This window comes from Miscanthus floridulus, unplaced genomic scaffold (assembly GCF_019320115.1).
Source record: "Miscanthus floridulus cultivar M001 unplaced genomic scaffold, ASM1932011v1 os_2097_1_2, whole genome shotgun sequence".
NCBI classification, from domain to species: Eukaryota; Viridiplantae; Streptophyta; class Magnoliopsida; order Poales; family Poaceae; genus Miscanthus; species Miscanthus floridulus.
In genome coordinates this window covers 22,263-36,289 of record NW_027098099.1, presented here as the reverse complement: position 1 = coordinate 36,289, position 14,027 = coordinate 22,263, and the positions used below count along the sequence as shown (strand labels likewise).

The window sequence follows — 14,027 nt, the reverse complement described above, 5'->3', positions numbered from 1 at the left end:
CATGACCAGACATGTTCGGCCGTGAAAATTCGTGTTTGGAACCTTACTAGAAACGACCAGACTTCACTAGCATTGAAATCAATCAAGTATAGATTCTCATATCTAAATTCTTTGAAGATCAAGTTAGAGCTATCTACACTTATGATCTCTACATCACCTACCCCAAATATGCATTTGAATCCAAGGTCACACAATTGAGCTATGGATAGCAAATTGAAGTTCAAGCTCTCTACTAGCAACACATTGGATATACTCATGTCATTGGATATTGCAATCTTACCAAGCCCTTTGACCTTGCCTTTGCCATTATCACCAAATGTGATACTATCATAACCATCATTGCCATTGGTATTGATTGAGTTGAACATTCTTGCATCACCGATCATATGTTGAGTGCACCCACTATCAAGAACACAATACTTTCCTCCGGCTTTATAATTGACCTACAAAAGAAGATCAATTCTTTTTAGATACCCAAACTTGCTTAGGTCCTTAAAGGTTAGTCACTAAGCTCTTTGGTACCCAAATGACTTTTTTCTTTGAGCCCATCCATGGTTTACCAATGGACTTAGCATTCACACCATTTGTACCCTTAGTAAGCATATAGCATGAATCAAGCTTAAGAGAGGATACATTAGCATTTTTGCTCTTGTTTTTGCACTCTTGCTCTTTATGACCAACTTGCTTGCAATTAGTGCAAAACCGACCATTGTTCTTCACAAAACTAGTCTTGTGAGGAGCAAAGGCCGCCTTGCCTTTTTTGGAGGTATAACCCAATCCCTCTTTGTAGAGAGAAGCTCTTTGGCTACCCAAGCATATAAGCAAGCGGTCCTCACCACCATAGGCCTTAGCCAAAGTGTGAGTGAGCTTAGTAACCTTCTTCTTGAGGTTCTCATTCTCAACCATTAGTGAGGCATCACAAGTGAGATCATCACTACTAGATGAGGCGGAAGTAGATGTACTACAAGAAGGATTAGTAGGAGCAACAATGATAGGTATAGATAGTGATGTATTAATTAAGTCACAAGTTACACCTATATCACAAGTTTCAGCATACTTCTTTTTATCTTATTCATTAAGCAAAGTGGAATGAGCCTTTTCAAGGCTTTTGTGAGCCTTGCCAAGCTTCTCATAGGCTTCCTCTAGCTTCTCATGAGTTGCTTTGAGCTCATCAAGGGCTTACTTAAGGGCTTTTACCTCCTTATTCATGCTCTTGCATTCCCTTCTCTTAATGTCAAAGTGTTCTTTAGCATCTTCTAGCATGTCAAATAATTCATCCTTAGTTGGTTCATCATTATCACTATCACTATTATTTTCATTTTCATGTTCATTATCATCATCATATTCTTCATCACTTCCATCATCACAAGATTGTACCTTAGTGGCCTTAGTCATGAAGCATGATGAAGATTCGAAGAGAGAAGGCTTCTCATTTATAGCAATGCTTGCAAGAACCTTCTTCTTGGTGATTTTGTTGTCATCACTATCATCATCATCATCACTTGATGAAGCATCACTATCCCAAGTGACTACATAAGAACCACCCTTCTTCTTCTTGAAGGTCATCTTATCCTTCTTCTCTTTCTTTTCCTTTTTGTCCTTCTTCTTGTTGTCATCATCATTGTCGCTATTGTATGGGCATTGGGCGACAAGATGATCTTTGCTTCCACACTTGAAGCACCTTCTTGACTCTTCTTTGTTTTTGGATGAAGATTTCTTTCTTCTTGCACGGTAGTCCTTCTTCACCATGAACTTGCCAAATCTTTTGACAAAGAGACCCATCTTCTCATCATCATCATCATCCCATGAATCATCCTCTTCACTTGATGTCTCTTGTTTAGCTTTACCCTTGGATGATGTGGCCTTGAATGCCACACTCTTCTTCTTGTCATCCTCCTTCTCATCTTTCTTTTCCCTCTTTTCTTTTTTCTCATCATCATCTCTATAAGCATCATCGGTCATGATATCTCCCAAGATTTGGTTTGGTGTCATTGTGTTCAAATCGGTCCTCACTAATAAGGTGACCAACATGCCAAATCTTGTGGGCAAACATCTCAAGAACTTATTGGAGAAGTCCTTGTCCTCTATCTTCTCACCAAGTGCTTTGAGATCATTGACAATCACTTCCATCTGATGGAACATGTTCGGCACACTCTCATCTTCCTTCATCTTGAAGCTTGCAAACTTCTCTTTGAGAATATATGCCTTTACACCCTTCACAGCTTGAATGCTCTCAAATGATTCTTCCAATTTCTTCCAAGCTTCATGAGCCATCTTAATATTCTTGATTTGCTCAAATGTTCTCACATCAATTGCATCATGAATGGCACTTAGAGCAATGTCATTATTTTGGAGAAGCATTTCTTCAGCTACGGTGGGATTTTCTAGATCCTCAATCTTAATTTTGGTTTCTACCACCTATCACACCTTTCTATTGATTGACTTGATATGTGTGGTCATCTTTGATTTCCAATAAGAATAATTTGAGCCATCAAATTGGGGTGGCTTCTTGGTGTTGTTAATTTGAGCCATTTTAACACCGAAGGTTGTTAAGCCTCAAATAACGGTGACCTTGGCTCCGATACCACTTGAAAGGTCCTAATGGCTAGAGGGGGGTGAATAGCCTAATAAAAATTTCTACAACAACACTTAACAAAATGGTTAGACAATTATGAGGCGAAGCAAGTGCTGCGCTAGCCTACTCAAAATGCAAGCCACCTACCACAATTCTAGTTTAGATAGTGTCTATTCACACAAAAGCTATGACACTACCCTATGTTAGTGTGCTCTCAAAGGCTAACTAAAGAGCCACACCAATCAACCAAGCAAGCTCTCACAACTAGCCACACTAAAGAGCTTATCAACTAGTTTACGGTAAAGTAAGGAGAGTGATCAAGAAGGTTATATCGCCGTGTAGATGAAGAAACCAATCAATCACAAGAATGAAAAACAATGAAGACCAATCACCTCGGAATCAATGATGAACACAATGATTTTTACCGAGGTTCACTTGCTTGCCGGTAAGCTAGTCCTTGTTGTGGCGATTCACGAGGTTCACGTGCTAATTGGCTTCACACGCTAAACTCTCAATAGGGTGCCACACAACCAACACAAAATGAGGATCACACAAGCCACGAGCAATCCACTAGAGTACCTTTTGACTCTCCGTCGGGAAAAGGTCAAGCACCACGAAATAGAGCCGTTGGCTCAATTATTTGGCTGACTGCGCATCGACCGGACGCTCCGGTCAGAATGCACCGGACGCTCCGACCGTGAATACCAGACGTGTCCGGTTAGCCTACCGGACGTGTCCGGTAGCTCCCAGAGTGCCACGTGTCCAGTTCAAACTAACATAGCCATTGCTGCCCATTCTGCCGACAACCGGATGCTCATACCGGACGCACAAACACAAATGACCGGACGCAGAGCCGCTGCGTCCGGTCGAGTCCAGTAAGCCCCTAGGGCTGACCAGACATGTCTGTTAGAAACTGATCGGACGCTGAGCCTCAGCGTCCGGTCAAGTATAGTAAGCATCCATGCTCGACCAGACGCGTCCGGTCACACCGGACCGGACGCTGCTAGCGTCCGATCAACTATTCTGTCGAACACTGCGTTTGCTGATTCACACCGGACATGTCCGGTGTGGCGACCGGACGCGTCCGGTCACTGAGTTCGTCGCCAAATACCGGACGTGTCCGGTCACCATACCGGACGCGTCCGGTCACTCTGTAACCAGCGCGACTAACTCCTTTTCAACTCTATCTTCTTCACCCTTGCTCAAATGTGCCAACCACCAAGTGTATCACCTTGTGCACATGTGTTAGCATATTTTCACAAACATTTTCAAGGGTGTTAGCACTCCACTAGATTCTAAATGCATATGCAATGAGTTAGAGCATCTAGTGGCACTTTGACAACCGCATTTCGATATGAGTTTCACCCCTCTTAATAGTACGGCTATCAAACCTAAATGTGATCACACTCTCTAAGTGTCTTGATCACTAAAACAAAATGGCTCCTACAATTTATACATTTGCCTTGAGCCTTTTGTTTTTCTCTTTCTTCTTTTCTATTCCAAGCACTTGATCATTACCATGGCATCGCCATCTTCATGTCTTGATCTTCATTTGCTTCACCACTTAGAATGTGCTACCTATCTCATGATCACTTGATAAACTAGGTTAGCACTTAGGGTTTCATCAATTTACCAAAACCAAACTAGAGCTTTCACCCGGACCGGCGGCCCCAGCTGTCGTCGCCGTCGCCGTCAAGAGAGGAGGAGGGGAACACGCGGAGGAGAAGGAGAGCTCACCGCCGTCCCCTGCGCCAGCTCGGGCACCAGCCGGCGCCGCCATAGCCGCGACGGCCCTCCCCGCTGAGCTCCCCGCAGCTCACGCGAGGGGGGGGGGGGCATCGGCCTGCTGCCGCAGAGAAAGGAGAAAGGCCCCGCCGCCGCCATCCCTGCCGGCCGGGCGGCCATGCCGGCGGCCAGCTCCGGCGACGGCGCGACGGGGGGAGGGGAGGGGAGGGGCTGCTAGGGTTTGGGGGAGGAGCCGCCCGAGCCGCTCACGTGGGAGCGACGCGGGGGCAACAAAAATTTTGAAAACCACTTCTAGCCGAAACTGGAAGGTAACTAATAGTTCTGACATTTGAGAGAGGCATTTTATCCAACTTTTGAGTTTGAGCCTTTGAGGAACCTTAAACTCCAGCGATAGTTGGTAAAAAAGAAACATGCTAACGGATTTGTGTCCGAGTGATTCAATAGGCAGCATTTTGCTCATCTTGCACTATAGATTTTTGTCCAGGAAGACTGGAAGAGTCATCTATTAATCTGTACCTGATTGGCCACAATAAGTAAGTGAAATGAAATTTTCTGTCAATGTCATTGCTAGGTGCTGGCACCTAAAGATGATTGAACCGAGACATACTTCATTATCGTGAGGCCATGAAATATGTCATGCATGGAGTAGAAACTCAGACTCCGTTACTTGTGCACATTACATCGTCGCATTACTCATCAGGCCATCACCTCTCACCACTAATGCGGTAAATCTTCACCCAGGTCCCAGGCCATTACCTCTCACCGCCAGTGTGGTAAATCTTCACCCTAAGCTAGATAAGTTTCCCGTGCATTTTCCACGGGAAAATAGGACGAGTTGGAATACAACATGGAGAAGCACATTTGCTTTACAAAATTTGAGGCACGCCAACACTCAAACTAGGCCGACGTGCACGGCACATCTTCAGTACAATCTGCATTCCTAGTTCGTTTCACTTCAGGTTCAGGTGCTGATGGCTTGGATGGCCTATTGGGCTTGATCTCTTCGACCTTCTCCGTTGGGACGTCAAACTGCGGCGCAACAACAGAATATGACTAGTTAGATTCCTCATGGATAGTGGAAACATAATGATCGATATAGAAGCCAAATGCAGCACGCATAAAAGATATGGTGCTTTTGAATACTTAACATACCCTGAATCCACAGCCAGACACACAAGCATTGAAGCATTCCTGCACGGAAAACTGAATTCGTCAAAAACTACAATGAATAACTAAAACATGTCAGTATGTCAGACAATATGCAATGCAAACAATAATGTACAGAATAAACTTGATTAGTATTCCCTTGACAAATCTCAACAGCTATGGTTGTTGCGAATCGACACCAGAAAAGTTTAATACCACACCGGTCTCCCTTCAGATGGAAATGCATGCAGGACATCAAAACTTAGGAATTCACAGGCACTCTATATTTCTCCAAAATTTATATTAAATTGGGTTACCTGTTGTCACCAAATTATCAATAAATCGACATATAATCATTAACATAGGCAAAACAAAGTTCATCAGACTGATATTTGTATACCACTCAAATTATTCAACTCAGTTTTGTGACTGGACTGAAATATCAGAATTAACTACATTCTACTGGCATTATGCCTGTAAATATGTTGAAACATCGCCGCATTTATGCTTTTTAAGTAACCATTGTTTCATGCTTCCAATCAGCATATAAATTTTAAAATATTGAGCAGATAAAGGATTACATGACCCGTCACAAATACCAAACATAGTTATAGCCTTACATGCTTTAAACTAAAAAATGCCTCTGGTGCCCTGATTATGCAGATCAAATAATAACAAGATATCAAAAAATAACTATGTTCAAGGAGTGTATAAATTAGTTCAAAATGACATCAATTATCTATTTCTTCCAGCCATGCGTTCCTCTAAACTTGATTCTGTAAGGAGCATGTTCAAAATATGATAACAGCCAGAAAGTTGTAAATGTAGAAGTGCAGCAATAACCAGGATAGATGGTAAATGTTTAGTTTATATAATAACTTCTACACGATGTAACCAGAACAAACAGTAAAATGAAGGACTCACCAAAGAGTAACTATCCTGCCCTGGAGATCGATCAATATAGGCGCTCCACTGGCGATCTTCTAACACCGGATCTTTGTAGCATATTTCAGTACATTTTCCTATGCCTGAGGAGTTTACAGCGAGTAAGTTGCATGCACACTGCAAATACAGTGTCGAGAAGACGCAATACCATACTTTTCACAAATACTACTATACGAGCATACACGTTAGCAGAGGCAGACAGACACACTATGACAGGAGCCAGAGAGACCTAGTGCTAAAAATCAATTCTTAATCGACAGAGAAACTGAACAAGCTATTCTGAAATCAAACAAATTTAGCTCCAGGAAGAGCTCAATCCAGGGGATGACACGCAGCAACAGCCATTCATTCAGCTTCCACATCAAGTATACTCACACTCGTCCCAGGTGTCGCCGTCCGCGTTGCACCCCTTCTTGCAGAACACCCTCCCTGTAAATAAAACCAAATGACAGAAAAGAGAGGAGAAGAGGAGACCCGTTCGTTAGCTTGGAGTGAAGCAAGCAACCAAATCATTTAGCGGGGTGAAGGTGGACCGAGGCACTGACATGGGATCTGCACGAGGCTCGCGTACTTCTTGGTGCAGCAGCTGCCGCACGGCGGCGTCCAGTCGCCGGAGAACATCCCGGCCTGCCTCCGGCGCCTATCCCTCCCGCGTCTCGCACGGACACGGATCGGTCGGCGAAGCGAGCGGCAGCGGGACCGCGGCGGCTGCCGAGGGATGCTGGTGGGCGGGCACCGGTAAAGGGGGAGGCGAGGGGCAGGGGCGGAGGAAATGGAGGTGGAGAGGGAGCGGCGGCGGCGGCGCGCTGTTCGGTTCCTATGCCCTGTCCGCTGGTCGGCGCGGAGCAAATTGGGGAGAGGTATTGTAGTGAAATGAAAATAATAATGGAAATGGAAAAAAAAAGTTTCTATTTTTTCCGCAAACCGAGCCTAGCTGACCTCGGATGTCGGATGGTTAGATTCTTGTGACAATGGCATATGTCAATCCATATCATTGAAGTCCTCGAATTGACTGGTTGTTTATATTGTGCTAAATTTATTTTAGGATTTCCACTCCCGGTCAAACTATTTTTTAGTTCAATGAAGTTTTATTTGTTGAGCAAGAGCCGGAGCCAGAGCTGGAGCTAGAGCCGTTTTGGTAAACCGCTTCCTCCACATATAGAGCTCTTAGGGTGTTTTCAATGGCTTTTATCAAATCGCCGGCTCAAAAGGAGGAAAGAGAAGATAAAAAAAAAACTCTGGTATGAGATCCTCCACATATATAGCTCTCTAGGGTGTTCCCAATGGCCTTTATCAAATCACCTGCTCAAAACAAGGAAAGAGAAGATAAAAGAAAAAAGAAAACAAACTTTGGTACGAGACACATTAGTGGTTGGAGATTGTGCGAGCTAGTATCTTGAACCTCGCTAGCATTTTTGTTTTCATCATTCTCTTTCATCAATCTTGAATATAATATGCTCCTTACTAGCTATTTGGATTGCTGTTAGACACACCCTTACAGTCTCATAGAATCCCATACAGAACCCACCACGGTGAGGTGAAGCCGAGTGAAGCCGCTATTTTTTGCTTCACTCTCCATATATCCTCTATGAGAGCATGATTTAAGAAGGTCCTTAGGTGAAGCAGTTTCATTTTATTCGTCTGACACAAAATAGCTCCAAACGACTCTAGGAGCCGGTGGAGAGAAGCCGTTCCAAACGGGGCCTTAGTATACTGTGTTTTCAGTAGTATGTAACATGCTTATCAACATAAAAAAATATATTATCAATCTCTAGATTTGTCAAAGATGTTGATACAAATAAATATGACGTGTCTATTTTAGACCTAATTGTGGATCACCTGACCTGTTCACAAAAAAAGTCAACCCGACCCACCAGTATGTTGGGTCATGAATCATGATTTTTTGATCCGTTACTTGATCTAACCCGAAAAAAAATCTGACCCAAAGTAGAAAATTTGAGAAATAAATAACATGATCCGACCCAACCTGTCATCAGGTCAGACTTGACCTAAAGATTTCGACTTACATTTTTTTCTCGGACTGAAACCTGACCCAACACTCGATTGGGCCTAACATGTGTCGATAGAAGTGTGGATGTAGATACGTGAACATCTATGTCCAAAATATTAAAAGCTCTTTTATAGTAGTTGGAAAAGTACCATGGGTACTTTCAGGTACTTTCATTTTTTTGTTTATTAGCCATTTTATTGACAAAGATTATATATATATATGTCCCGTGCTGAATTTATTGTAGGAGAAAAACACTGTTCCGACTGAAAAAACAAGTTGAAAAGTACGGATTATAAGAGAAACGAACATAACCATAGAATATATTTTTTAAATTCTTGAGGGTATATTGGGGAATGGGGACACAGATTCAGTTGAAGCCACCTGCTACCTTAGCGGACGAGCTGGTGATGGCGTGGCGGTCGGTGTCTTCTGTGTGTCCGTGAAGAAGATGGTGTCCACGCACCGGCTCTGCAACTAGGCTGCGCTGGAGCCTTGCGGTGCTATGCTATGGCGGGGCCTGCCGTGCAGTGTGATCCTGCGCACGACAGCGCGGGGCTCCTCTACATCACGCACAGGGGACGATGACCGCGAGCTCGGGAGGCATGGAGGGTGCCGACGTGCGCGAGCGTGGGGCCGCAGTGCCGGTGAGCGCAGGAGGAGGAGGAGCGGGTGGGCACCGGGCATACGAGACAGGGATACGGCGAGGGCACACCCGCCAGGTGTTGCGACGGGCGGCCGACTGACAGCTCCAGCCTACAGCCGCCTGCGATGGGAGAAAATGACAGAGGGGTTGAAAGATAATGAATTGTCGTTTTACCCTTTACCATAATTTAATTAATTAATAAACACTAAGATATGGTCCCACTTATTTTAGTACCGGACCCACCTATTTTGGTACTATCCACACATATTTGATACCTCTAGATACTTTCAGTTTGGATCTCGGCGATCTCTCCGACCACCTCGACGAGCTCTCCGACCATCTCGACGATCTCTCCGACCACCTCGGCGATCTCTCCGACCACCTCAGCGAGCTCTCCGACCACCTCGGTGACCTCTCCGACCACCTCACCGGCTGATACACCACTCCAAGTTCCTACTGGACCAATCACTCGTAGCCACGCCAAAAAGATACAACAAGAGGTGCACACGCTACTTTGTGAATTTCAATTAAACATTGATGGTAATTTCGAGCTACCTAAGTCGTGCATGTTGTTATTACTCAGGTTCTTCGAGAAGGAAGACAAGGATACATCAAGAATGGATCAGAGAGAAGAGCTACGTTCGAGTCAATCCAACGTGGCGTCCGATCAGTTTTAGTGAAGACTGCTCCGAAGCTCAACAGTCTGCATGAAACTAAAGATCCCGTGTAAAACTGAAGGAGTTATGATCAAGATAATGAAGACTGCACAGAAGCCCAGAAGACGCGCGGAAACTAAAGACCACCTCATAAAAGCTCTAGCCAGTTGACCTTCCACCTTCCCAACGTGGTTTCTTCAGTTCACATCTATCTTAAGAGACTTCTCGTGGTATAAATACCACCTCGAGGCTACCAGTGATATTGCAGCCGAGCTGCCGAGTGTTTACTCAAACCTTTGTTCTTCCTTGTTTTTCCTGGACTTGTGAAGAGATTCCTCTGGGATCCACTAGTTCGTGCTTTGCGGGTTCCAGTACGGCTGCCCCGCCTTGTGTGGATTAGCTCCGGTTGTGGTTCTGCGGTCGTTCAGAGATCGAGTCGAAGTCTTCGTGGTTTCGGTGTCTCTCTCCCCGTTGCCTGGTCGCATCCAACCTTGGTCAGGTATAAAGCTAGTTACTCTGCTGTTCCCTAGTAAGTTACCCTTTTATCCCCGCTACCTTGTTGCAAGTTATCTTGATCATGACCTACTATTGTGAAAATCGGGCCAACTCCCGTACTAAAATAGTTTAGTACCTATCATCTGGTATCAGAGCTTTGGATTTGACACGGTAGGTCTTACCGTCATCCACATCGTTATCCTTGTTTAATCTACTTCATATATTTGTGTTTAATCATATCCTATAGTCCAAAGCCACACAAAAAATACCTATAACCATTTCGTGGTACTGTTATGTTATGTTTTGTGTTCATCAAGTTGCTAGTCACCACCGTTTATATAAAAATTGAGTTGTGTCGTTCGTTACCGCTGTCGGTGTTATAAAAAAATAGATCAAAAAAAGGAAGAAAGAAATATTAGTTTCAAAAAAAAGAGAGAGAAGTGAAAAGAATTTGAAGGATTTGTGTTGCGGTGTATTGCTGAAAATTTCAGATTACATATTTGAGTTGGTGGTGATCTTGTTAGGAGCAACGTTGTATCTTTGAGCACATCAAACCACTCGGTTGGCAGTACCGTAGCCCTCCTTGATAGCCACCTATAGCTCCACCAAAAACCTGAATCGGGACGTTCGATTCGTAATCCTTAGGACCTCTCTACCACCTCCGTTGAAGCTGCCACACCAGCACTGTCACAGTCCTTGAGATCAGGAAAGAACTTGGGTAAGTAAAAGGTGAGATCGAGTGTTTTCATAAATTTACCTATTCCACTTTTTCTTGCAACTAGTCTAACATGGCAGGATCCAATTCGAGTATTCATGGTGGAAACCATGGAGATGGGGAGCCCCCTGTCACACGGGCTGAGGTGCGCCATATGGCAAACTCGCTGGTGGAGGCGATGGAGAGGATGCTTGACGCTCGTCTTCCCGCGGAGGGAGTCCGAGGACCACATCGTCGTCATGAAGAAAATCACCGGGAGGAGTCTGGTGATGAGAATTCTAGTTTTGGCCATGGATTTGGTCGCTTCGGTGATGGCCATGGAGGACATGGTGGTGGTCGCCGTGCTGGTTTTGATAATTAGCTTGGTGGCCGTCGTGCACATGGACGTCGTGTACGATTTGAAGATGAAGATGAGGTTCATGATGAGTATGAAGCGGGATTTGATGATAATGAAAATCCTTTTGGTCACCATGGGTGTTTTGGATAGCCACATGAACATCGTCGTGGTGCTGGTCCTGATGGGGGAAATCATCATGGTCGTCGCAATAGAGATGATCCGGATAGCCTTGCTCGTGTAAAGTTGAGTGTTCCAAAAATTTTAGGGAAAGAAAATGCTGATGCTTATCTTGAATGGGAGGAGCAATGTGATTAGATTTTTAGAGTGCACAATTTTTCTGATCAGAGGCGTGTTAACCTTGCTTCTGTTGAGTTTTTAGGTTACGCTCTCACATGGTGGAACCAAGTTCAAGAAAATCAACGTGTGTTGGGACGTGATCATATCAACACATGGGCTGAGATGAAGAGAGTAATGAGAAGACGCTTTGTGCCATCAAACTATCAGCGTGACCTCCACAATAGGTTACAAACATTGAGATAAGGATCAAAATCTGTTGATGACTACTTCAAGGAGATGGAGTTACTCTTGGTGAGATCTGGAATTAGAGAAGATGAAGAGTAAAAAATGGCAAGATTTTTGAATGGTCTCAATGAAGAAATTTCAGGTTTTGTTGAGATGTTTCCATATCATAATTTGCAAGACCTTGTTGATCAAGCTATGCGTACCGAGAGAAAAATTTAGCAAGAGGGACGAAGAAGTTCTTATGGGAGCCAATCAATTTCAGCCCCATGGCGTCGGCAGCAGTCCGGTACCTTTATTGGCGAGGGAAGATCACAAGGAGTTGCTACTAGGCCTTCTCCATCCATTGGTGCTGCAAAGACCATGGTTTCTACTGTTTCTTCACTAGCAGTTCAGCAGGAACATCGATATCCTGCTGCAAGCACAGCAACCCTTTCTGTTGCATCAGCTGTTGCTTCTTCTTCCCATACCCGAGGCATTATTTGTCACAAGTGCCAAGGTCGAGGACATATTGCTGCTCAATGTCCTAGTCGAAGGACCATGATTATAAATGAGCAAGGTGAATGGGAATATAAAAGCGAACCTGAGGAAGAAGCTCCAATATATGATGAAGAAATTATGCAAGATAAAGGTGATGAAATTCAACCTGATGATGGAGACAACAATTGCTTCATTTCTCGCCGAGTGCTTAGTGTTACTACTGTCCAAGAAGAGAATAATCAGCAGCACAATCTTTTTCACACCCGAGGTATGATCAAGGACAAGTTGTGTCAAATCATTGTTGACAATGGTAGCTGCAATAATATTTCAAGTCAAGAATTAGTTGAAAGATTAGGACTGAAACAGCAGCGCCACCCTTCTCCATACAAGATGCAATGGTTAAATGATTGTGGTGCGCTGCATGTAACAAATATTGTGACCGTTCCTTTCTCCATTGGGCGGTACAATGATCATGCGGAGTGTGATGTGGTTCCAATGGAAATATGCCAATTGCTATTAGGAAGACCTTGGTTATATGACCGAGATGCTCAAATTTGCGGTCGCACCAACAAGATTGTTCTCATGTACAAAGGAGAGTGCATCACTTTGCTTCCCTTGTCACCGGAGGTGATTGTGAGAGATGATCTGAAAAGAAAACAGTGAGAGAGCGAGAATCACCTACGAGTGACCCACAAAAATAGTGAGGGAGAGATTCCAAAGTTAAATAAAACCACATGGCCTCAAAGAACCAAGACACCGGGAAAAGAGGGTTTAGTTATGATGGCTAGGAAAGGGGATTTAAAAGAATTGAGTGAACCCAATGCTGTGTTCTATGTGCTCCTGTATAAGGATAATTTTCTTGTCACTAACGACTTACCCTCTACTTTGCCTAGTGTTGTTTTTGATGTGTTACAGGAATATAAAGATGTGTTTCTAGATGAAGTGCCACCAGGACTACCACCTAAGAGAGGAATCGAACATCAAATTGATCTTGTGACCGGTGCTTCACTCTCAAACCGTGCTGCCTACCGCACCAACCCAGAAGAAACCAAGGAGATTCAGCGACAAGTGGAAGAATTGATGAGAAAAGGGTACGTACAAGAAAGTATGTCACCTTGTGCTGTTCATGTACTTTTAGTGCCTAAGAAAGATGGGTCTTGATGGATGTGTGTGGATTGCCGAGCAATAAATAACATTACCATAAGGTATAGACATCCCATCCCTCGGTTAGATGATATGCTTGATGAACTTAGTAGTGCTATAATATTCACTAAAATTGATTTAAGAAGTGGATACCACCAGATTCGCATGAGAGAAGGAGATGAATGGAAAACAGCCTTTAAAATAAAATTTGGGTTATATGAATGGTTGGTAATGCCTTTCGGGTTAACCAATGCACCAAGTATATTTATGAGATTGATGAATCATGTGCTTAGAGCTTTTATTGGCAAATTTGTTGTCGTTTACTTTGATGACATCTTAATTTACAGCAAGTCTCTTGATGAACATGTTGAACATATCCAATGTGTGCTTGCTGTTCTACGTGAACAGAAATTGTATGCTAACCTTGAAAAGTGCACCTTTTGCACCGACAAGGTAGTCTTTCTTGGATTTGTTGTTACAGGACAAAGAGTGGAGGTAGATGAAGAAAAGATCAAGGCTGTCCGGGACTAGATGCCTCCACAGAACGTGAGCCAAGTAAGAAGCTTCCTTGAACTTGCTGGTTTCTATCGGCGGTTCGTGAAGGATTTCAGCACTA

At 43.9% G+C, this 14,027-nt stretch overlaps 1 protein-coding gene across 1 annotated transcript; it reads right to left on the bottom strand.

Moving 5' to 3' along the window:
- Positions 1 to 4,909: 4,909 nt before the first annotated feature.
- Positions 4,910 to 7,283, bottom strand: LOC136534620 (uncharacterized). Its single transcript, XM_066527027.1, has 5 exons — positions 6,958 to 7,283; positions 6,788 to 6,841; positions 6,392 to 6,495; positions 5,474 to 5,512; positions 4,910 to 5,350 (listed from the first exon to the last, which is right to left on the bottom strand). The coding sequence occupies exons 1-5, from the start codon at positions 7,031 to 7,033 to the stop codon at positions 5,219 to 5,221; spliced, it is 405 nt and encodes a 134-aa protein (XP_066383124.1). The 5' UTR covers positions 7,034 to 7,283; the 3' UTR covers positions 4,910 to 5,218.
- Between the last annotated feature and the right edge of the window lie 6,744 nt (positions 7,284 to 14,027).

Excerpts from the sequence above, each read along its gene's own strand:
- LOC136534620 (XM_066527027.1), bottom strand. The coding sequence starts at position 7,033 with ATGTTCTCCGGCGACTGGACGCCGCCGTGCGGCAGCTGCTGCACCAAG. Across the intron at positions 5,513-6,391 it reads GGCAGGATAGTTACTCTTTG|GAATGCTTCAATGCTTGTGT; the intron begins GTGAGTCCTTCA and ends TTTTCCGTGCAG. Across the intron at positions 5,351-5,473 it reads TGTCTGGCTGTGGATTCAGG|TTTGACGTCCCAACGGAGAA; the intron begins GTATGTTAAGTA and ends GTTGCGCCGCAG.